The 27053-nt window shown below is 28.9% G+C and overlaps 2 protein-coding genes across 3 annotated transcripts in view; one reads left to right on the plus strand and one right to left on the minus strand.

Annotated features, from left to right (window-relative positions):
* LOC123295728 overlaps positions 1 to 27053 on the minus strand; it is a 512151-nt gene that overhangs the window by 351260 nt on the left and 133838 nt on the right. The window lies entirely within an intron of this gene.
* LOC123295741 (short/branched chain specific acyl-CoA dehydrogenase, mitochondrial-like) lies at positions 17564 to 19920 on the plus strand. Its single transcript, XM_044877184.1, has 7 exons — positions 17564 to 17620; positions 17702 to 17801; positions 17860 to 17960; positions 18026 to 18232; positions 18685 to 18855; positions 19221 to 19529; positions 19595 to 19920. The coding sequence occupies exons 1-7, from the start codon at positions 17588 to 17590 to the stop codon at positions 19913 to 19915; spliced, it is 1242 nt and encodes a 413-aa protein (XP_044733119.1). The 5' UTR covers positions 17564 to 17587; the 3' UTR covers positions 19916 to 19920.

Consider the following 27053-nt stretch of genomic DNA (forward strand, 5'->3'; position numbering starts at 1 on the left):
CTCTTGCTTGAAGAGAGTAAAGAACTACCTCCGATCGACTTTAAGTCAAGAAAAGCTAAACGCTTTAGCTCTCTTGTGCATAGAGTCAGAGCTAATAAACAAGATTTCGTACGACGATATAATAAATGATTTTGCGAATTCAAAGTGTCGCAAAATAGTATTGTAATGCTTTTATAATTTGACTTGAATTATAATACTAACAAATAATTAAGAAAGGATGTATTTATTGTGTTGTTTTGTAACTGTAAGTGTAATAATAAATATTTATCAACGTTCGCCAAATCTAGATTTTTTGTGTAAGCTTTATTCCTATTACATAAGTATTGTATAGTTTTAACACATACCTTAACTTACTTTAAAATTGGTACATGTTTGAGATATTTTTTGCATAAAATATTGTTTTTTGATAATTCTTTGCTGTAAAAATAATCAAGGATCTAACACGGTACCATAGTTCTCGATGATACTAACCATACGGGAAAAGTTGATGTAATGAGGATAATGGAGCACAAATCATAAAGTTGCAATTTTATTGATAGATAATTGATATGATTGTGAACTAAGATATCAAAATTTAGAGGCGGCAAAAAATGAATAGCCTACGGGCGGCAAATCTCTAAATCCGCCACTGCTTGCGGGAAAACTTTAAACAATGGTTATTAATTTATTTATTTTATTAGAAAAATTACCTAATATTTTTGACGAAATTATATTTCTTATTAAACATCTTCAAATATATGATGATAGACGATTATTATTAATAATTATTAATTATAAAAACTCTTTCAATACACTTATACTTCATTAGTTATAGTTATAACCACTATCGATCAAGGTAAAACTAGAACTAAATTGATAATACGCTTCTTCACAGAATCACAAAGTTAAATTTTTTTTCTCTGTACATCAATTTCCTAAAGATATAAAAAATAAATATTATTTGAAATAAATTATAATTATTGACATATTCAATAAATTTAATTTTGTATATTATTAAAGTAAATTGAATTAAACAAATATCCGTTAAGCGCCTTCAAAATACTATGATCAAATAATCAAATAATATTTAGAAATAATTTTTGTAGGTATGTGGAAAAAGTACAGGGTGATTTGGAATTGCGGGCAGAAATTTAAGTAGCTTATAACGACTAGAACAAGACAGGGTGTTGTCGCCTTCGAATATCTAGCTCAAAATGATTTTAACATTTGCTATTCAATTATATTTTTATTTTGAATATCGCTTTTAACGTAAATTCATCAATTTTCAACTTGTGACACAATTGAAAACTATCGTACACTGATAATTTTCGTGACCGAAAAATTAACAGATGTGATTTTGGCAGCTGTCTCTTAATCGATTGCTATATAAATTCTACATCTTGTATAAATGAAATATATATCAAGGTATACTAAGCTAAGTCCCAAGTTTGTAACGCTTAGAAATATTGATAATGCGAACATTTTAGTATAGGTATTCATAAAATCACCTAATTATACGATAACTCAAACACGAAAAGCTGAAAAAATATCAAGCTGAAATTTGAGATTGAGTAATTGTGTTAAATTGGGTTTTGGATCCGGAAGATCCATCTTATAAATCGTTAGAGATAGATCAAAAGTTTAAATGTAAAACTGCAGTTTCTTATAAAAAAAGAAACGACTTTTGTTTGAAAAATTATGTTGTCCATTTTCTCCAAAACTATAAAAGATAGTACAGTTGAAAATTTGTGGATAGCTTCAACTAGTGGTTTTGTAAGTAGAAAATACTTTCAAAATTTTTGGAAACCAACACAAATGACGACCAAAAGGCCGCCATAATTGTGTTAAACTTTTCTTGAATTAAAAATAATGCAAGTACTTACATTCAACACTTTCTATACAGGATATTTAGACAATGAACTCTCAGCCAATTGTTTCTTTTCACTTGTTTGTATTCGTTGTGTGCGTAGTCATGGTAGGGACAATAAAATCGATGCCAGCGCTTCCAGTGAAAAGGGGCGTTAAAGGGGGCTGTTATTACTAATTTGCAGTTGTTTACATGTTAATGTTATAGAAATGTCAAATTAAAATTATTGTAAAACACGAATTAATTAAACTTAATGCATTAAAAATTGTGAAAATAAGAAATAAAATTGCACAAATATTATTTTTCAAATATAATTTATCATAATTATTTAATTAAATTTGTGATACAGTAATATTAAATTTTCAATGTAAGTCTTAAATGCAATCCATACAATTATATATGCATCCATACAATTCTATAATTAAAGTAGTGTATCGTTACCATGGAAACGAAACTGACGCACGGAGCGAATAAAAACTCGGTTTCTTAAAAATAAATTATGTGACACTCCGTATATAACTGATACAGACATTGAACCCCCAAAAAATCACCGTTATATATTGGAGAACAAGGAGAGTGAATCGAATGTATTTTTGAGTTCAGATAACTATGACGAACATTAGACAATACCTAACATCATAGCAAGGTGATGGCCTCTTATAATAATAGTAAATATTTTACAAATAAATATTTATTTATCTTGTTTTTTGTAGTGACCATACATATTCATTCAAAAGGAACAAAACATCTCTGCTAGTGTACCCATCTACTTTCATTGTCATTGTTAATTAAGTTTGTTCTTTTTTGACACTTTTTATGTATACAAAAAAAATTATACGTTTACCAAATGTGGATAATACAATTGCAAGCTGCAGAATTTTATCATATTTTTAAGGGGAATTTGGTTGCATCTGCTTTTATTAAATTAATTCTATTTATTTATAACAATATTCAGTACAATCTTGAAACAATTTTCGTGCATTTTTTTATCCCTTCTAATGAAGACATATTCCTACGCTAAAAGGAACGTGAAGTATATATTTGTCCAGGACTCCACATTCTGGAAACCTATTAGATCTAGGTTAATTCTGAGCACCCAAAATTTAGTAGGATTTCATACTCGGTTTATCAAAATTGGATCAAAATTTGGATGTCATAGAGCAAAATTAAATTTATTGATTCTGATGACGTCATAAAGTTAAAAAATTTGATTTTTTTGATAACACAGGCAAATTTGATCCGATCTGCTTAGAATTTTCTTTGAAACCCACTAATTTTGGGTCATTCTTTTCGGCTGCGATATCGGTTTTTCGTTAGCTATCACTTATGTGCTTAATTCTAGGACCAGGACTACACATCCTTGAAACCTATTAGAGCTAGGTTAATTTTGAGTACAAATTTGAAAAGTATGACCCAAATTTAGTCGAATTACATACTCGGTTTATCAAAATTGGATAAACTTTCGATTTCATAGAGCAAAATTAAATTTTTTTGATTCTGATGACGTCATGACCCACTAATTTGGGATCATTCATTTCAGCTGCGATGTCAGTTTTTCGCTAACTATCACTTATGTGCTCAATTCCGTGACCAGGACTCCACTTTCTTGAAATTTATTAGAGCTAGATTAATTTTTATCACAAATTTGAAAAGTATAACCCAAATTTAGTAGAATAACATACTTAGTTCATCAAAATTTCCAAAATGGTACTTTTTAGTAACAGGGAACAAACACAACTATAACAAACTTAAAATTTGTAGCAACAAAAGTGATTACACTATAATACTAAGCTAGAGTGTTCTCTCTTATAAGTAAATCTACTACGGTGTGAAATTCTCATCAGATAATAACAAAAAAAATACAATAAATTTATGAAAAAAATAATGTTTTGATGTCCATGAACCGTATATGTACTTATATTTTAGAAGTTTTATTTCCTTCATCCATATCACACTTAACGAAGTGTATGTACTCGTATAGCTAGCTATAGAATGAAATTTATATTCTCTGCTCCTACGTTGATGGTTCGATGGGCATGGACATTGTAGGTCGTTTGATACAATAAATATCGGTCTATGAACATTATATTATATTAGATTACTTATGTGAGAAAACGATTGACTATTGCATAAAATGCAAGGTCGGCTGTATATCCAGTATGTCTTTTGTGAAAGCATTCAAATAAATCAGAAAAAACAAATTTTTGAACAATAAAAAAGTGAAAGAGCTAATATAAATTTTGGCAGATCATTATAATATTAAGGACACTAGTATGAGAGACAATTGTTAAGGTCGTTATTCTCAGGAGCATTATTTGTGCATTTGGAAATTGGCTATAAGTTAATCTATTTAGGACTGCAAACTAATATACTGACTATCCCACGAGTAACAGACGCCTTTGTTGCATCAGGTAGAAAATAAAATTTTTAAAAGAAAAGTTATCTTCTTTTTTTTTTTTTTTTGATCCTTACATTCCTAAATATTCACACACTCGCACACGTATACATACGACGTTCACGCCAGCGTAGCGTTAAGCCTCTAGCGTCTCACTATCTCGATCTTATGGCTATTTTAAATAATCGTTAATTATCAATGCCATCGAGTCAAAAAATGGAAGAGGACTTTTCGTCTTAGAATTTTATTTTCTACCCGCTGCAGCAAAACCTGCCCTTTACACCGGGGGTGCCCTGTATAACATTTTTAGGTATATGTATGTATATTTGTATCTATCTATGTATATTCTTTTTTTATTAGCTTACATTTTCTTAAACTTAGAGAACAAAGTTTTATCAAAATCCGTTCAGTAGTTTGCAAGATATATACTAATCATACGTCTAAGTTACTTTTTTATTACGATTAACGTCTAAAGCTCACTAAAATGTATAGAATATGCTTTTTCTTGTAAAAACATTTAAAAAAATGCAAAAAAAAAGTGAAAAATAATTTTTATAATAAATTACTCCAATCAAATTTAAGCGAAGCAAACAACTTAACAATTTCACTAGCAATAAAATGCAGAATTTTAAAAGTGATTTCTTATTCGGGCCTTTTTTTATCTTCACAAACTTGATAACATATAATCAATAGACTTCGAATAACTTTTTTCGAAAAAGTAAAGGAAAAATAAATTTCCGCTTACATTTCCTTCCCGCATATCCAAATACAAGGTCAACTCTTTAGTTAATTGAAGTTTATTTTTATCGCATAACCAGAGTTTTCAGTCTGCACAAAGTTTATTTTAAGCTCAATTTTAATATTAAGCCCACAAAACGAAAACATGCCTTTTGACAGCTGGATAAAAAAAATTTCAGAAAATAAAACCGTACAGTTTATTGGTCTTGATTGCTTAATAATAATAGTAATAATAATAATGGGGTTTAACCTACGTTTCTCTGACATATACGCCTATAACAGAGGCCACCCACATCATTATTCGTTAATCTTTATTTATTTAATTACAAACATATTTACAATTACATTTTGTATGTGGGTGGAGTCGGTTACTTCGTTCTTATTCAAGCGACGACAATGTGATCAATTCTGCACTCCCATTAATTATAAGTTGTTCACACTGCCGCTGCCTGGATTCGAACCCGCAACCTAAGTCTAAATGGACAAACAGTACAAGGCAAACGCCTTAGACCGCTCGGTCATTTAGGCTCTGGTCTTGATTACTTAATCAATACGTTTAAAAACATTGATGAGATAATGAAAAACCATTTTCAAATGCATTGTAATTTGTAGCAAACCAACACTCACATATTTTAAATAACATAATAGTTTTGATATGATAATGTTATTATTATTTGTTGTTGTTATTATGATTATTATTATTTAGTCACGATTATATTACCCACATCTGTAGGTACTGACTGTATCTGTATCTGTGTCTGTACATAGTATTCAAAATTATAATGTTTGTTTTGTTAGTCTACAAACTGTATGTTGTACGTTGTACTTAGACGTTGTAGACTCATATTACATTAGAAAAAATTATATGCAACACACTATATAATTCAAAAATTCTTATAATTTATATTTTTTTACCTATAGAAGGTTTAAGCAATTATATTACGCCCTTAGATCAGACCAAAAACTTCCTGTTTGCTTAAAATTGGTCCGTGCATTAATAAATTATAACTAAAGTGTATTTTCTACAATTTTACTTGAAAAGAATTCAATTTAATAATATAAATCGATAATTTGTAAATACCTTTAAGGTTTTGGTCTAAACGTCATTTTTCTACGGCACTATTTTACTGACATCGCCTATACCATCCAATCAGGACTCCACCTTCTTGAAACCTGTTAGAACTAGAATAATTTTGAGCACAAATTTGAAAATAATGACCCAAATTTAGTAGAATTACATACTTGGTTTATCAAAATTGGATAAAATTTGGATGTGATACGGAAAATAAAATTTTTTGGATTCTGATGACGTCATAGAGTTAAAAAATTGGATTTTTTTGATAACACAAGCAAATTTTATCCGATCTTATTGGATTTTTTTTTGAAACCCACTAATTTTGGGTCATTCTTTTCAGCTGTGGTGTCAGTTTTTCGCTAGCTATCACTTCTGTGTTATATTCCGAGATGAAGACTCCACATTCTTGAAATCTTTTATAGCTAGATTAATTTTGACCACAAATTTGAAAAGTATGGCCAAAATTTAGTAGGATTACATACTTGATTTATTAAAATTGGATAAATTTTGGATGTGATAGAGCAAAATTAAATTTTTTGTTTTAAACCCAACCCAACCCAACAGTTAAAAAATATATAATTTCGGTATATAAATTCGGTTTTTTTTTATAATGCAGGCAAATTTGATCCGATCTTATTGGAATTTTTTTTGAAACCCAATAATTTTGGATCATTCTTTTCAGCTGTGGTGTCAGTTTTTCGCTAGCTATCACTCATGTGCTTAATTCCGAGATCAAGACTCCACATTCTTGAAATTTATTATAGCTAAGTTAATTTTGACCGCAAATTTGAAAAGTTTGACCCAAATTTAGTAGAGTTACATACTTGGTTTATCAAAATTGGATAAAATTTGGATGTGATACGGAAAATAAAATTTTTTGGATTCTGAAGACGTCATAGAGTTCAAACATTCGATTTTTTTGATAACACAAGCAAATTTTATCCGATCTTATTGGATTTTTTTTTGAAACCAACTAAATTAGGTTCATTCTTTTCCGCTGCGATGTCAGTTTTTCGCTAGCTATCAATTATATGTTTAATTCCAGGACCAGGATAAAACATTCTTGAAACCTATTATACCTAGGTTAATTCTGAGTACAAATTTGAAAATTATGGCCCAAATTTAGTAGAATTACATACTTGATTTATCAAAATTGGATAAAATTTGGATGTGATAAAGCAAAATTAAATTTTTTGGATTCCGATGACGTCATTGAGTTAAAAATTTGATTTTTTTTTGTTGATATTACAGGCAAATTTAATCCGATCTTATTGGATTTCACTCAAGCTTTTTATAAATAAACCTCAAACTCTTGATTTATGTTATAGAAAATTAATTATCCATCAAATGCACTGAACTTTTTGTGAACATAGACTACTTTTTTTTGAAACTCGCTTCAATATCACAACACATCATAAAATCATTATCATCATATTATGTTAGGTTTGTGAGAGATGAGTTCTGTGGTTATTAATAGATTAAAAATGCTTTATTGTGGCATCACACAGAATAATAAATAGAACAGTAATTAGATTTTAATTATTATATGTTTTAAACTGTAACTGCAGTCAGTATCTCTCTGAAAATAGAATAAATTGAGTACAGGGACGTATTTAAGAATAAAGATAAGTAGAGATTTTAGGCCGATATAAATGGTATGGAACGACTGGTCAAAATTATTTTAACACACTTTAACTCGCTTATATTGAAATGTATATTTGGACCAAAAAGTACAAACTAATTTTATGAACTTTGTTTAATTATTTAGCTTTCGATATTTCGAAAACCAAGACACATATCGAAAAATTTTATTCTTATTTTTCGTCTATATTCATGAAGTTATAACAAAATTCATCATCAAAGTTGAAAATAAGATAAAAATAATTTCAACCCTAAATTTACCCTGCTCTTACATCCCTTATATGGACGGAGACACTTAGTTTTTTTCTTTTCTATGTCATTGCTAATATGTTTACTTTCTATTAAAAAGTTTTTTTTTAAATTTGTTTTCATTCATTCCAAATGAAAATTATCAAAAATTTCCAAAATATGTCGTTTTTTGAGATTCCTCCATAAGAGCCAATGTATTTTATATCGATTTTCAATGACTTTTTTCTTAAAAATTTGCACCGATACCTAAGCTGAAATTTTAACCAAATATTCTTTGAGTAAAAGTCTACCTATAAACAAATTTTAAGCCTTTAAATCAAACATTGTTGTCATGCTCATACATCCTTAAAAGAATATTTTAAGACTTTTTAAAGTGTGCATTCTTATCACTAATCAATTTATAGATATCGAGCATCCCACACTTTAAAAAGTCTTAAAATATTCTTTTAAGGATGTATGAGCATGACAACAATGTTTGATTTAAAGGCTTAAAATTTGTTTATAGGTAGACTTTTACTCAAAGAATATTTGGTTAAAATTTCAGCTTAGGTATCGGTGCAAATTTTTAAGAAAAAAGTCATTGAAAATCGATATAAAATACATTGGCTCTTATGGAGGAATCTCAAAAAACGACATATTTTGGAAATTTTTGATAATTTTCATTTGGAATGAATGAAAACAAATTTAAAAAAAAACTTTTTAATAGAAAGTAAATATATTAGCAATGACATAGAAAAGAAAAAAACTAAGTGTCTCCGTCCATATAAGGGATGTAAGAGCAGGGTAAATTTAGGGTTGAAATTATTTTTATCTTATTTTCAACTTTGATGATGAATTTTGTTATAACTTCATGAATATAGACGAAAAATAAGAATAAAATTTTTCGATATGTGTCTTGGTTTTCGAAATATCGAAAGCTAAATAATTAAACAAAATTTTCAATTTTCGATATTTTGAAAATTAAGCCAGATATCGAAAAATTGTATTCTTACTTTTCGTCTTATATCGTCAAGTAATAATATAAATTTATCATCAAAATTGAAAATATCTATTTTTAAATTTGTGTCCCCACTACCATGCTCATACATCCTTAAGACTTTTTAACCATATTATTTTCGAATAGACGGCCCTGTAGAAATAAAGTATGTTCAACATATTTTTAATTATCTTAGGACGTTATGTTTATTAATAGTAATGAATGATTCATGACTTTTACATTAGGTATGTAGTAAAGTTCATTCAATACCAACGAACTTTACAATTACATGGAGAAATGAAAATTATATAGAATAGAAATTATACGAAGCAATTTGTAAATGAGTCTAAATAATTTTTGTCGAATAATACCTTGATAGGAAAATTAGTATTTTATTCAAAAAGATCAATTACAGAAAATATAAATCATTATCCTTGGAAATCCCAAAGATAAAATCAACATGGAACAACAATCGGGAATATATTGCATTGGATGTTAAAATTGTTCGAAGAAGTATGTAGGTCAAAGTAGAAGACAAATTATCACAAGATTCAAAGAACATATGGGCCATTTAAAATATGGAAGAATTGAAAAATCATGTGTAGCCGCTCACGTTATCGAAAACGACCACAAAATTGACAAATCAAACCTTAAGCTCCTGAAATCAGTACCCAATCCTTGCGAATTAGACGCTTATGAAAGCATCTTTATTCAAAAGATGGGTGATGAAGCAATGAACTTGGACAAAGGACCTATTCCAAATTCGGATCTAATAAAAATTGCAAAATCAAGGTTGAATTTCTAAAAATTGTTAATACGTTATAAAAATAAAGGATTATTTATTTTTATGATTTATTTATAGTTTTTTAATTTAGGTTTGATTTGTAATTTATTATTTTAAACGTCAAAAAATACTCGGGCTTGCGCACAAGTATCACGCTCATGGGCCAGCACTAGTAAACTGATGGAAGTTGATTGGCTAGCGCCACTGATACTACAATTTGACAGATACTGTGAACAGTATAAATTGTAAATATACACGAAAGTAACATTGTGCAGTCCGCCACCAAATTAGCAAAGAGTAACATTCACTAGCTAATTCTCACTGATGATGACTACTTGGTAGTCGAAAATACGTATTTTAAAAATACAAAAAACTGATCTAGGAAATTGGGGCAAAAATCGAAATTTATCTAATTTCAGCTTACTTCAAAAAGTATGTGCATCTATGTGGTTTCATTTTTTGAAATGAAACTTCTTTACGCGTACCAAGCAAAAAACGAGATACAGAGAGTGAACATTCGTGACATGAAAAATTTTTAGTGTGAGATACTCGTTTTTGACGATATTACAATAATCTAAAAATGACGCAAAAAGACCTATTTTCGGTGTTAAATAAAGATTATAAATAATGGAGATAGGCTTCTGGGAATGAGAGTTTTTTTATTGAAAGTTTCTTTTAAATATTATTATTTTAAGAACTATTTGCCCAATTTGAACTTGTTGACTAGACTAATATTATAAAATATAGTTTTTATTGGTTGTCTAGTCGTACAGATATAATATTTACATGATGTAGTTATAGTTACTATTGAAGTTGCTTGTACTTCAACTAAAACAAACAAAACAATATCAGCAGTTATGTAATGAAAATAACCACAAAAACCAGCGTATAATAATAATATTGTAATAAACAAACCAACACACAACTATATAGTTGTTATTTAATTTGTTATTGGTTAATTACATTTTATGAAAGTAAATTGCATTTTAATGGTATTTAACACTAGAAATTATCACTGTTTGATATCGAATAAATTAATTTGAATATACATAACATACCACGATATATTTTATCACAAAAAATGATAGAACTCATTACCAATCAAACCTCACACTTTCATGTTCAGGGTGTGGTTTTTACAGCCAATTATGCGGCACACAAAGTTTTTTAAAAATTTTTGGAACTGACGTACGTTTTATTCACGCGAATTCAAAGTAACTGAATTGATTTCACCCATATACCATTTATGACTTAATATAATACCCTTAGGGGTAGAATTTCGGAAAATGCTTTCTCATCGAATGATTACGTCATACAAGGAACACATCCTACAAGTTCCAGATCTCTATGATCAGCGGCTTAGGCTGTGCCTTGATCCTTCAGTCAGTCAATCAGAAAGGAATTTTATAAAATAGTGAAATATTGATCCTTAATAAGGAAATGAATTATATCAAATTCATTTAAGTATCAAGAGTCATGACATGATCATGTTCTAATAAAATAAGTTATCCTTGTTAGACAAAAACAAACAGGTGTGGTCATTATAGCAAAGGAGCTGATGAAAAATATAATGAGTGTACTAACATAATACACAAGGAAATATTCATAAAATTAAAGTAAATATCGAAGAAAACTATAACTGAAACATCCAACTGCTTTAATAATTTTTTCCGCAGTAGAATATATGGAAAAAGTTGTTTTTGCTTTGACATTGTATCAGTATTTGCCGAAGCTCCTTAACTATACGAATGGTTACATCAAATAAACAATTTATATTGTAGGTGTATCTACAAACTACAATAAACATAGTTACATAGTTTGCAATAACTATAATAAAATAGTTTTGTATAATTAATGATAATTAGTTTGCATAAAATGTGTAAACTTTGATTAAATTTATCCAATATTATACCTGAATAGATACACTATTCACAATTCAATGTCGCATTTATATAATTACAGAACCAACCAAATCACTGTATTGTAATATTTAAAGGTAGAATAATACAAGAATTTAATTAAATTGTAAATAAATATCTTGTGAACTCAAATTAATTAGGTTACATACATTACAGCAAATTATTTGTCGTCAATACTACTATTTTATAATAGTTCTTTGAACCAAACATTATTAAGGATGTATGAGCATGGTAGTGGGGGCACAAATTTAAAAATAGATATTTTCAATTTTGATGATAAATTTATATTATTACTTGACGATATAAGACGAAAAGTAAGAATAAAATTTTTCGATATCTGGCTTAATTTTCAAAATATCGAAAATTGAAAATTTTGTTTAATTATTTAGCTTTCGATATTTCGAAAACCAAGACACATATCGAAAAATTTTATTCTTATTTTTCGTCTACATTCATGAAGTTATAACAAGATTCATCATCAAAGTTGAAAATAAGATAAAAATAATTTCAACCCTTAATCTACCCTGCTCTTACATCCCTTATATGGACGGTGACACTTAGTTTTTTTCTTTTCTAATTCATTGCTAATATGTTTACTTGCTATTAAAAAGTTTTTTTTAAATTTGTTTTCATTCATTCCAAATGAAAATTATCAAAAACTTCCAAAATATGTCGTTTTTTGAGATTCCTCCATAAGAGCCAATGTATTTTATATCGATTTTTAATGACTTTTTTCTTAAAAATTTGCACGGATACCTAAGCTGAAATTTTAACCACATATTCTTTGAGTAAAAGACTACCTACAAACAAATTTTGAGCCCTTAAATCAAACATTGTTGTCATGCTCATACATCCTTAAACGTTGTAAAAGAAGTGAACTTTTGTATATTTGAGATCATCTGATGTAATCGATTTGTTTCACAAGTAATATTAATGTTTTTAAACCCTGTTTATATATAAAATATATTAATTGAATTTATATTAGGTTTTTGGTAGTACATACTATATTATAATATCGCAAACAGAATTGGTTACGTTTTAACAAACTGAGTTACTAGGGTTGACTTATTTATGACATAAATAAATACAATAATTTTATAGCCGCAAGCCGACACAACTTCTGATTAATATTAATAAAGAAAAAATGGTAAAAACCAACACAATTAATAATGCAAATGGATATCTTTTAATTGATTTACTTCTTACAGTTAAAACAATTCCATACTTAAAAATATGAAATAACTAAATCATTTTTTGGGTGCATATACTGGTTTATAATCGATTGACCAAAAACTTGTCGCTATTTCCTTAATTAAAAATGTCAATATTTTAAATAATAATAATTCAATAATGTATCTGTCTTTTTAAGCATGATGAATATATTTTTGTGGGTTATGTAGACAAAATTTTAGAACCTTAATTATAATTTTTACATGATAAATGTGATTGTAATATTAAGTTTTTTAACCCCCGAATAAAAAAAATGGGGTGCTATAAGTTTGACCGCTATGTGTGCGAGTCTGTGTATTTTAATTTTGTTGGTTTGATTTGAAAGGTAATTTAACGGAGACTGTTATTCGTTATGTTTCAAGTGCGAGTTAAAAGTTACGTACCCGAAAAAACTAAAAAATTGATGATGATTGAGTTTGGAAAATCGATTCAGTTTGGAAAAGGCATGACAGATAATTTTAATATATAAATAATTACAATTGAAATGAATGGTCAAATAAACCTGGCACAATTCATTTTCAAAAGAAAATTGGTAAAATAATTAGGTAATTCAAAACAATAATCCAAAAAAAAAGTCAACTCAAATATTTCAATTTAGTCCCAAAAATGATAGCTCTCTAAGTATCCTTTTCATCTCTTCTGATGTCCATGACCATCACTTTGATATTGATTTAAGAGGAGTGTTATAAGTTTAAAGTGTTCATCTGTGCGTCTGTGTGTTCTCAGTGGCATCGTAGAGCCTAAACAGTGAGAATTTTATAGGAAAACGTGCAACCTAAATAGAATTTCATTTTTAATTTTCTTAATATCGACATGGATAATAATAAAAATAATTAACGTGTTTAATCTAATATTTAAATGAACTGAACCTACATTGATACAGTTTTCACTTAAAATGCATAACGAATTTTAAAGAATTCAGAAGAGGCATCAGACAACCACTTTGATAAATATTTGTTGTTATTAATGCCCGGAAGCGGATCATGTATAAAATATATGTTGAAGCAAAACGAATTACCTGAAAATGTTATGTTTCTTATTCACTATAACTATAACTGCTACATTATTTTAATGTGCTGTATTATTTTTGAATTCATATATAATTTAAATTCTAAAATTAATTTCAATGTTTATTTTAAAATTAATGGACGTAACAGAATCAATGCACCAAAGTTTTATTTGTTTGAATAATTTTTACTTGCCTCAATATTTAACAGTACACCGCTGTTAGCGCGTGTCGCTATAATACAAAAGTTTAATTTAAAAACAAATTTTCATAGCATATTACTTTTTGTTGCGCGAATCTATTTAGTTTTCAAATATATTGTCAAAAATTTCCCATTTCGCTAGACAATTCTTGGTGTATTGATAAAATCTGAAAGCTGACTTCTCCACCAACTATACTTTTTGCCAGTAAGCTCTATTAATTTTATTTAGAAAATATGGTAAATTGAAACTTAAACAAGTGAAAACAAACAATTGATTGAGTTAATTGTTGAAATACCATGTATAGACAGTGTTGATTACTCTGCCACATTATACATAACTGATATTCCAATATAGTACAAACTATAAAATTTTCGCCTAATTAGCGCCCTCACGAGTCAACAGTGATATTTACGAAAAAATGTTTCACACAAAAGTTGTTTATTTTTTGATAAGGAACATTTTTTACATTTAAAGTTTTGTTGTATCTCTAACGGTTTACAAGACCCAATTGACCTATGATGCTCATTTACGAACTCAACCTCACTTTTTACGTCCTGAGTGCGCTGTAAAAATTTCAGCTCCATATCTTTTTTCGTTTTTTATTTATCTTGTCCACAGACGGACGGACGGACGGACAACCGGAAATGGAATAATTAGGTGATTCTATGAACACCTATACCAAAATTTTGTGCGTGGCATCAATATTTTTAAGCGTTACAAACTTGGGACTAAACTTAGTATACCTTGCATATTACATATATGCATGGTATAATTAACCTGTCTGAATAATCTCAACAAAGAGAATTATATTTAATAACCATAAAAATGAGTGTAGTAAAATAATTTATTAATAATACTTTTATCAACCAGAAACATACCTACAAAATATTTTCGGTCATAAAAATATGTTATCGTAAAAAAAAAACTATTTCATACGAATGTCATTTGCAATTTTTTTAACACAAATTACACTAACAGTCATAAATTTAATATAATCTTTTAACACAATATAATCCATTAGGATATTAAACGTCAAAACACAATAATTGTATATTACATTGGTAAGAATACAAAAAACTATTACATCTTCGTATTTCTACAAACAAAACTTTAGCATTATGTTTCTTAAAAAAAATTACAAAAAAAAGCTCATAAAACATTGAGTAACGGAAATATTTGAAATATTTAACTGAAATCTAAGAGAGCCTCAATGGCCGAGCGGTCTAAGGTGTTTGCCTTTGACTGTTTGTCCATTTAGACTTAGGTTGCGTGTTCGAATCCAGGCAGCGGCAATGTGAACAATTTATAATTAATTGGAGTGCAGAATTGATCACATTATCGTCGCTTGGATAAGAACGAAGTAACCGACTCCACCCACATCAAAATGTAATTGTAAATATGTTTGTAATTAAATTAATAAAGATAAACAAATAATGATGTGGGTGGCCTCTGTTATAGAAGAATAAACTGAAGTATTTTGACATCCAAAACAGTAATATTTTTTTTCCATTCATGGTACACTTTTTCATAGAATCTCTCAGGTGGTAGATTCCTCCCCTGTTGTATACAGCAGCTAAAATTCGTCTGTTTCACCTAATCTGTGTGCAGCTGTGTGGTTCCTTTACTGACGAACATTTATTCAGTACTAGCTACTAAAATATTTATGATTCGAAGTAAAAACTGAAAGTTTTAATGATGGATAAAGCCACAAAGTATTGAATCATTATTTTCAAAGAAATTTCTGATTTAATATGAAATATTCATTAAAAGCTTTTTAGAAAATACATAAATATATATATTTATAAATTTTGATTTTTTTTTGTGCACACCGCTCGTCGGTCGAAATCATAAAGAAAAATACATATTTTGGCATTATTATTGATGTGCTAATAATAAGACACATATATGATAATAAGTTCCTTAGGGAATTGCATTATTTCAACCATAAATCTCCCTAAATGTTTATTCACCATAATGTATGCAGTAATACGAACGTACGCTTAGTTTTTGGGGGCAAAACATGGTCAAATAATAACCTTTTCCATTAAGTTATAATATGATAAACAAGAAACAAATGAGATAATAACCTGTACATATGACCATAATGGTTTTTATTCCAGATGGACTTTTATTAAAATAGATATTTTTGTATAAAGAGATTTTTTGTAAAATGAAGGAGACTGCTTATAATTAAGATAGAAAGTTGCGATAGGAATGGATTGATATTATGTTGACGTGTATTTGACTAAAGGGAAACCATGAAATACCTACAATGCGACCGTTTGAATGTCAGCGGAATGCGTTCTAACAACCCAAGTTCCTATCTTGTGTCCTGCAATATTAATTTCTACGGTTTCATTTGAAATTCAACTCAAAATTCATTTATTTTGCAAACCAAATTATCGGTAGTGTCAGTCACGTTTTGTTCTGCTATGTCAGTCACGATTTTTTTAAAAATAAACTTGATGTTAAAATACAAATGGTCTGTCTTTATTTTACCATTTTCCAATAATTTTTTAATGTAATTTTGCCCTATATATTCGAAGTTTGATACTAATTGAAGATTTTCGAACAAATTTTTGTTCCTTAGAACCCTTAGCTGAATAGTTCAAAAAACGAATAAGCCACTTCAATCGGATAAAAATTTATTTCAAACTATGTCAAATAGTATTAGCATTAGTACTTAAATAGCCGTACCGACTGTTTATCTTCTATTTTGTATTCAAATAAAATAAAACAATAAAATTATTTTATTATACGGAATTACATTTTGGCCGTGAGTTACATAATATTTTTCTTGATACCCTATCCAAAAGCACGCGTTTTTCGGGCGCATTTTATGCCGGAAGGAGCTTCTTTGTGATTTTCTAAAATACTGCAAGGCTACTAACCAAAAATGCAAGTCACAAAAGCCGCTCATATTAAAAGTAGAGTAAAATTTTTCTATATATACTATTGTTGTTTGAAACAAGATTCAGAGAAAATCGCTTATAGAAAAAATAACACACAAATACCATTCATTTCATCACTTTAAATTAAATATATTTTATAGAAAAAGGAATGCCACTGGTTAAAATTTTCTTTATAGGAAAACATTTGTCAAACTTTTAACTAATGAATATTAGTTTTCCCAAATTAATCTTAAGAAAATTAGCCTTGTTACATTATAACAAAGCATACCTTTAAAAACACTTCAGTATAAAATTTTCTTAAAAACACAAGCTTTAACGGCTCAAATTCCAAATATTTACACCGTAAGGAGTACATGATTTAAACATGTTCCAAAGAAAAGGTGATTTTTTGGGAACATCCTTAAACGTGAACATCAGAAGTAAAAAAATACTACTGATATCTAGTTTATCAATTAATAGTTTCAATGAAAAATTTAATATTATAAACCATCGTTGTAAAATATACGTATTTTATCAGAGATAAGGAACGTTTTTCAAAAACTTATAAATTCAGCATAAACATAATAAAATTTTCATATAGTCTGATAAACCGCATACGCGATTTAGTACAAAAATGAACAAATTACAACAATTATTACATAAAACCGTTTGTATTATAACTATAATATTAAACTACATAATTTTTTTGATATAATTCTAAGATTTTTAATTCTAACTTTTTTTCTAGAATATTCGAAGTTTACGAAAATATTCGCAAGGACGGATTGCAGAATTATTAAAACCGATTACTTATTTAACAGATGATGAAATAAGGATCAAAGAAAATGGTAAATACTTTCGAAAAATTAGTAAGTCCAATTTCTGATTTAAAATATTTATTTACAGTTGCGCGTTTAGCAACTGAAAAAATTGGACCGTTGGTACGCCAAATGGAAAAGGAGGAGAAAATCCATGAATCTGTTCTAAATATGCTTTTTGAAAATGGGGTAATACTTTATTTTATTCCTGTGATTTTTATAAATTATATAATTAAAATTAATTTTAATTTTAGTTGATGGCGATAGAAGTTGATTCAAAGTATAATGGAACAGGTAGTACCTTTATGACATCAGTTTTAGTGCTTGAAGAACTTGGAAAAATTGATTTGGGTGTAACAACAGTAGTTGATGCCCAAAACACTTTAGTATGTAATTTACTATCGAAACAGGGTAACGAGGAGCAGAAACAAAAGTATTTATCATTATTGGCAACTAATTGGGTAAGGATTAAAAGAACTAGGCAAAAATAATAAAAAGCTTGGAACCCTTGAGTAAATACAAATCCCATATGATTTGCATAAGATATTTTCTGTGGGCATAAACTAATAATAATAATAATAATAATGGGGTTTAACCTCCGTTTCTCTGACATATACGCCTATAACAGAGGCCACCCACATCATTATTTGTTAATCTTTATTTATTTAATTACAAACATATTTACAATTACATTTTGATGTGGGTGGAGTCGGTTACTTCGTTCTTATTCAAGCGACGACAATGTGATCAATTCTGCACTCCCATTAATTATAAATTGTTCACACTGCCGTTGCCTGGATTTGAACCCGCAACCTAAGTCTAAATGGACAAACAGTCAAAGGCAAACGCCTTAGACCTCTCGGCCATTTAGGCTCTCCGTGGACACAAACTAAAAAATTAAATGTTTTTGTAGGTTGGAAGTATGTGTTTAAGTGAAGCAAGTTCTGGAAGTGATGCTTTTGCTATGAGAACAACAGCAAAAAAAGATGGTGACTATTACACAATCAATGGTTCAAAAATGTGGATCACCAATTCAAATATTGCAAATATATTTCTTGTTATGGCAAATGCTAATCCTGAAGCAGTAAATATTTTTTTTTATTCATGGGACCATAAGTCCTCTCTTTCAGCACAGTGTTCGGTAAATAAAAAATAGCCCATCGCGCGGGCCAATAAACTTTTACTTCATAAATCGAAATTCGTGCTGAAAGAGGGACCTATTCCGACGTTTTTTGTCTATAACCCACTGGAGCGCTAAACATAATTGATTTGTTCGAGATTCGCTTTACAGGGTGTACCTATTAACTAGGTCCAATCTGATGTCAGAACATGATATCTTTGATTGGTTAGCTAAAAAACGAGCTATTATCCATAATTGATTGATGGTTCACCCTGTATAAACCAGTCAAACTCTGCAAAAAATTTACTTTAAAAGTTTAATAATTTTAGGGTCACAAAGGGATTACTTGTTTTATTGTCGAACGTAATACACCAGGCTTGACAGTGGGAAAACCTGAAGATAAATTAGGCATCGTTGCATCAGGAACATGTCCAGTACATTTTGATAATGTTCGGATACCTATGCAAAATATCCTGGGTAAAGTTGGTGAAGGATATAAGTATATCGCAGATATATTGAATGAAGGACGAATTGCAGTCGCAGCATCAATGTTAGGAGCAGCGGAAGGATGTTTTAATGCTACAATACCATATACTTTACAACGCAAACAATTTGGAAAGCCAACCTTCAAATTTCAGGTTTTTTAAACGAAAAAATATCTTATTATGAAAAGTTTATAAATAAAAATTTGTTTTTTTTTTAGGCTATGCAACATCAAATTGCTCGGGTGGCAACAGAAATTGAATGTGTACGTATGATGGTGTACAATGCAGCACGATTACAGGAAAATGGTTATGATGTACGGAAACATGGTGCTATGGCTAAATTGTATGCGGCCGAGGTTGCACAAAGAGCAACAATCAGTTGTATAGATTGGATGGGTGGTGTTGGATTTACAAAAGATTTTCCACAAGAAAAGTTCTATCGCGATTGTAAAGTTGGATCAATTATTGAAGGCACATCAAATATACAATTAGATACAATTGCAAAATTAATTGAATTAGAGCATATAGGGTTAAAATAGAATAAATTATTTGAGTTACAACGTTTTTTTTTTTTAGTTATTAGTTCCCAAAAAGTAACATAAAGTGGAAAATATACAGGAACGGTATATAAATAATTGAGTAAATAAGACTTTTGAGGTCGGAATTTAAAAGTACGCCACTTCTTATTTTTACGAGATCGGATGCAAACTGCTCGTATGAGTATGTAGAAAAAACTCAGTTTAAGAAAATTAAAAATATAAAATTAGTTGATTTTCTACTAATCGAAATTTCATGGAACTTTAGATATGTTGTAGATGAAATTCTGCGTTTCGTGAGTCAATTTTTTGATCTTAAAATACCATTTTTCTTTCTCTAAAAGTTACTAATTTAGATCTATACGGAAAAATAGAAATAAATATTCCATGGTACATCTAAATACGTTGAAATAAAAACGATTGAATTTGATTAATTACCTCAATAATACTTAAATAGTTATGTCTCGATTTGAAAATTCCAAATTCTTTAAAATATTTCAGATGTATAATTATCACATATGATGAATTATGACAGAAATAAATTTAAGATGTTTCTTAAAAAATACAAAATAAAAAAAATATTATTTCGAAACTAATTGCAACTAATGAAACCATAATATTTTATTTTTTTCGAACGTTGAATAAGAATATATGCATGTGGTGCTTATGTCTTAAAACTAACACATTCACAGCCAAAAACAATTTATTTCTGATTTGTAATTTAACTTTTCCAAAATAAACATCTATGCTTTTCTTGGAATTCTCATAATAAATATTTGGTATCTTACAGAGTGCCAAAAATTATTATATACTAGCCTGATGCCCGCCCGTTTCACTGGGCTTAAAAATAAAAAAAAACACCGTTTTATAGCCTCCACCTTTCGGTGATGTGCACAGTTTTCCACAGTTTTCAATTTTGTCAAATGTAAAATAGTCATAACTCATTGAGTATATGAGAAAAGTTGGCAATGAATAATTTGACATTTACTATTTTAAATTTTTACAGAATATTTTAATTTATGGTTCAAAATGATGGAGTAGATTATAGATCTACTCCATCTATAATCATAATTTGGAACCATAAATTACAGATTTCTGTAAAAATTTAGTAAATGTCAGATTAAATAATTTTTTTTAGTAATATATCTTTAATAATTATAGCTCATGTGTTATTCTGAAGTATGAGCTATATTGCTATACAGTTTCATTAAAAACCATTCGCTAGTTTTAGCGTGAAAGCGTAACATACAAACAAACAAACAAACATCCTTACTTTCGCATTTATAATATATAGAGATATACATTAAAACAAGTGAAAATAAACAATTGACTGAATTGTTTAAATACCCTGTACAGACACGTTGTATTGTATTATAAATTAGACAAGTTTAATAAATATTTCATATTTTTCGACAGTTTTGCTCTATGCTATTGATCCCGATTGGTTAATTATTCAACAATTTAATCAATGTTGGTGGTACCAGCCTTCTTTTATAATCATTTTAATACATTTCCCTACAACGGTTATGATTGTAGGCGTTTATTTTATTATCTTATTACGCAATGAAAGTAAATATATTAATGCAGCCACATAAAATTAAATCTATCTTTTTATCTTCAATTATTTTAAGTACATGTAATAATTTTGTAGAGTTCAAATTTAAACTAAATAATATATAAAGTTGATTTAAAGACATTAATAAGTAGGTTAGATTAAGTATAATAATAACTTTAAAACAAATAATAATTACGATTTTTATCTATTAACAAGTTCTTCAATCTGAATATGTACTTATGTAATTATATTTTATACTATTCGTTGTGTGCGTAGTCATGGTAGGGACAATAAAATCGATGCCAGCGCTTCCAGTAAAAAAGTTTCCAGTTTGGCGTTAAAGGGGGCTGTTATGACTAATTTGCAGTTCTTTACATGTTAATCTTATAGAAAATGTCAAATTAAAATTATTGAAAAACATTAATTAAGGTAGTACCTACACGAAAGTGATATTCCAAGAATTTCTCAAAACTCAGAATATAAAATATTTAATTCATAATACACTTGCTGTTAAAATTAGAAGATGATTTACCATGCCATACATGAGCTATTAGCAATTAAAAGTGACGCAATTTGTACGTGTACATGGGAGAAGTGTATAAAAATACACAAATTTACAAATATTATATTTATTTACCAATGAATGACGTCCACCATCTCTATGAAAAACTAATATAATGTAGAATACTATATTTAGAAAATATATAAATAAAAATAAAAATTATTTACCATATAGTTTCGATAAAAAACTTAAATAAATAACTCGTTTTAGCGATGATTTTTGTGGAAAAGATATGAAGACTAATGTTAAAGGCATATGTCATAGTGTGTGTGTTTATATGTATACTAGAAACAGTAGTGAGGAACTACAGTCTTGTGAAAATAATATATGGTATATGTATAATAGTCATAGCACAGTTAATGCACTGAATGATAGTATTAGTCCAAAACTTTTTGACTGGACGGTCGCGGAGGAACTACCTTAATTAAACTAACTTAATGCATTAAAAATTGTGAAAATAAGAAATCAAATTGCACAAATATTATTTTTCAAATGTAAATTATCATAATTATTTATTTAAATTTTGTGAGACAATAATATTAAATTTTCAATGTAATCATAAATGCAATCCATACAATTATATTTGCATCCATACAATTCTATATTTAAGTAGTGCATCGTTACCATGGAAACGCCTCCCAAAAAACTCACGCACGGTGCGAATAGTGTTCACTTCTTTGTCCTTACTTATTTCCCCTTTTGAATTTGAAACCATCATTTGAATGAAACCATGGTCATTTCCAAGAAGTTTAAATTTTAATTTTCATAATGAAATACGAAGTTCAAATTATTTGCATTCAAACCTTTATTTTATTCCGTGATCGAATCAAGCTTGTTCATAGATTTTGATATAAAAGTATCCATACCTATAACCAAAAAAAAAAAAAAAATTAATTAAATTACGATAGAAAGCGCCATAAATAAATTGAAGAAATAATGAAGGAGTAAAAAATAAGGTAAAATCAATTCTAAAACCACTTAAAAAAATTTCAAAAAATCTAAAAATTTTTGTTATCTCCAATTTCGATAAAACTCAGTATATAAGGTAATTTTGACCCAAAAAGTACAAAAATCAGGTTCATTTGTTCACTGGTCGAATAGTTTTTGAGATACGGACTAAAACTGATCCAAATATTGCGATATCTCAGAAACTCTGCATCCAATCAATAAATTAACCGGATTTTTATACTTTTTGGATCAAAAGTTACCCCATCCACTGAGTTTCATCAAATTCCAAATCAAAACTTTTTGTCGTTTTTCTCGATTTTTTAAAGGGGTAAAAAAATAAAAAAATTAAAAAAATTTCAAAAAATCGAAAAAAATTTTCCAATTACCCCTTCTTAGTGCTCACTTACGTTACTTAAGGAACGTGTGCACAAAATTTCAGGCTTCTAGACCCAACCTTTTCAGCTGTGCGTTGATCGATCAGTCAGTAGATGAAACAGCTATAATTTTTAAAGCTCTTTGTTGGGACACTTTTTACACCTTATTAAAATTCAATAAAGAACTTTAAAAACTCGTCTTAAATTAAAATAAACAGATCATAAACATTCATAAAACGTTCTTATTTAACAAATTAAATTTACAAAGATGTTTTTTAAAATAGTTCTTCATCTGATTGAATAAACCTTGTTAATAGAAATAATAATAAAAATAATTCTAGAACGTGTTTCATTACAGCATCAATAGAGTATAACGCCAGTCGTCCTCCCAGTCCGTCCATTCATCATTTATTGGTTGACTGTTCGTTGTCATTTGTTATGACTTCCGGTATATGTATTGCAACAAAACATCTTAAACATTTTCTCTCGCTATAACATACACTTAGTTACTACTCTAATATTAAGTTGTTGTTGTTTTCATTGCGGTTAGACTAGGTTCCGGTCGTTGATGCGTTAATATGAATGGTTTATGTCATTCCCGCACAGAAGGAGGCACCTGTCCTCCAGCTGTCATTCGAAAAAAAAGTGCTTATATTTAAACTCTTTTACAATCACACTATTTTTTTTTTTTATTAGAAAGACAATTTTAATTTTGTATTGAAATAAATACCACATAAAAGAAGAAATTGGATTTTTTTAAAAAAAATATGCTTCGTTTATTTTCGGATATAACAATTTTTTAAGAAGTTTTTATTTACACTAAGTTTTCATAAAGAACTGTTTTATAAATTGCTTACGAGAAAAGATGCATGAATCAGTCGAAATACACCAAATCAGATTCCAAAGTTAAATTCAAATTTAGTTACATTATTACTCTGGTTGGAACGGTAATGAGAGAGCAGAAAGCTAGCCAAACTGGGAACCACCATGGCTCCTACTCAAGAAAAGCTTGCGAGGATGCCATACCAAGAAGGTCTTAACAGATCTTAATCTGTTGGGTGAAGGAAACTCGCTCGGTAACAGAGCCGAGGAGATCTTGAAACTAAACAGAGCTGATATTAGAGTCATCGTAGAGTTACTCACAGGACCTGATAACCTGAACAAGTTCCAATATCAGATTGGTAAAAGACAATCTCCCGCGTGTGACAGATGCGGAGAAAATTCAGAAGAAACATCGATCCACTTTCTCTGTTACTGCCCGGCGCTCATACAGCAGCGAAGGAAATGGTTTGGTCCGGCCATAATCGAACCAGAAGAAATTAGGAAACTCAGCGCTAGGCAAATCCTGGGTTTCAGTACATCAGTTGGTTATAATAGCCACTGAAAAGCGTAGCGGGGATAGAGTACAAGGGTCTATTTGGCTAGGTGCTCTGAACCATTGCTTCGAGGCGCGACCCTCAAGCATGGCCCACTAACCTCCATACCCATACCCATACCCATAGTTACATTATTTCAAAACGAATTCCAGTAATCAAATTTACTATAACCTGATATGTTAATCTGAGATCGAAAAAAAGTTTATTAGATTGGCGTTCATTTTAGAAAGATATCCGGCCATTCTGTTCACTAACTGCTAACCAAAAACTGAATCGATCTCCGAAACACATCTACAAAATGCTACTAAATATGGCACAAGTACAGATTCTTCCAAAATATCAACACTGTCAGTTCCATTCGATCATTGCTTCAACTGGTGGTAGGTAATTCTTAAAACAATTTGGAAATTGTTTGACTGCGTTTTAAAAATCATCCACTTTCCTGTAACACCTTGTAATTGGTTTGTAAAGTGGATACTTTATACACATATTTAGTCAGGGTCGAATTTACCTTCAGTGCTGATCTGGGGCACCGTGAAAAATATCGACCCATTACCTATAAACTGTATAAATTGAATAGAGGACCGGAGCATAATTTCGGAGTAAATATAATACGTCATTTCTAATTTTTTTATCAAAACCAAGTACGTAAGGGCGTTCCCAAAAAAAAAAGTACAGTTTTGAAAGTGAATTCTGTTAGAACTTGAGAAAATTCGACGAAAATTAAGAGTAAAATTGTTCGATATATACCATAGGTTTTGAAATATTTATCTCTAGGTTAGATTAGGTTATATTAGCTGTCCACGAAGGACACACTTAGGCTATAGAATCTATAGAGATACCATATATGTGTTTTACCACCTTTCCGCTGATAGCTTCATTTATCAGCTCCTCAATTTCAGAGGCTGAGTGCACATCCTTCATGCATATACCATGCACTAAACCAGCCCATCACAATTATTAATTAAATTAATTTTTTTGCGACGGCGAAAATTGAATTTTCTACATGAAAATTTTCGTTCTGTGTTAATGTCATGATTATTTGATATACCATTTCCACGCTTGAAAAAGGAAGCTGGATTTGATCCCTTCTTATTTAATGAAAACTGAAAGTTTGAGATATAAACGTTTAATTTTCGAAATTTTTCTACCCTTGGAACTATCCACTACTGCCCCCTAGTGTAAATCTAACAATGTATTTAGTGGGTGGGCAAATTACATAAACGTCTTTTCAATAATTTTGAGATTCACAAAAGTTCATGTGACATGTTTCAACCTACATATAATACCAAATAATATAAGAATACACTGTCAATTTAATAAATTATGATAATTGAATTACATTATATAATTGAATAGAAATAACTATAAACGCTAAATTGAACATCAACAAAAAAATATAACCAAATCAAATCTTTTTATTAACAATAATAAAATTAATATAATATAATAATGTAAAAAAATCTAACTGTTTTGTAATAAAAAGTTTTCTTTGATTCAATAATAAACAACTTATAAAATTCTGGTAAATAACCTATAATATGCAGAAACATAATAGAATAAATATTATAAATCAAAAAGCCTCTCCCAACAAAACCAGTTAACATTATTATTATTATAATAGTACAACTTATAATAAATAGGCCTGTAAGATAATATAACGCAACGTTTAAGATGTGCGTAAAGTTAGCAGCTCATCAAAACTTATAAATATAGTGGCATCTAACATAGTTTCACAGTTCTTGATAGATCCTAACAATAGTTCCGTCAATTCTAGTATCTAAAACGAACTTTAAAAAAGATGCTAGTTTCATCTTATACATCTTATAAAATTTTCAGAAATTAACAAAATAAAATGCAATATGCAGTCCTTGCAGTCTTCTCTAAACTGAACCAATTTTGAAGATATTCGCTAAGAAACTCTCTAAGAACACTATTCATTAAATTACCTTTCAAAGAAAACAAAAAAATAATCAAAATCGATTAATCTATTTAGGAGCTACGATGTCACAAACAAGCAGTCATACAAACATCAGCCAAACTTATAATACCCCAACCTTTTGTTTCGAGAGTTAAAAATACAGGTCTCATGCTGTAATTTTATTTCGATGATTATTAAGGAGGATCCCTCACCAGTAATAGAAAAAATAAATTAGTAGAAAATGATAAAAATTTTTAGTATGTTGTAGTTAACGATACATATTATTAAATCAAAAAAAAATTTGGGTATCTTATTGATCAATTAAGAGAGTAATTAATTAATTAAAAATACACTTAATAACATAGCATGATATGAGGGTTATGTTATTTAGTGTCTTTTTAATTA

This window comes from Chrysoperla carnea, chromosome 3 (genome assembly GCF_905475395.1).
Source record: "Chrysoperla carnea chromosome 3, inChrCarn1.1, whole genome shotgun sequence".
Taxonomy (NCBI): Eukaryota; Metazoa; Arthropoda; class Insecta; order Neuroptera; family Chrysopidae; genus Chrysoperla; species Chrysoperla carnea.

Excerpts from the sequence above, each read along its gene's own strand:
- LOC123295741 (XM_044877184.1), top strand. The coding sequence starts at position 17,588 with ATGAACAAATTACAACAATTATTACATAAAACC. Across the intron at positions 17,621-17,701 it reads AACAATTATTACATAAAACC|AATATTCGAAGTTTACGAAA; the intron begins GTTTGTATTATA and ends CTTTTTTTCTAG. Across the intron at positions 18,856-19,220 it reads CAAATGCTAATCCTGAAGCA|GGTCACAAAGGGATTACTTG; the intron begins GTAAATATTTTT and ends TAATAATTTTAG.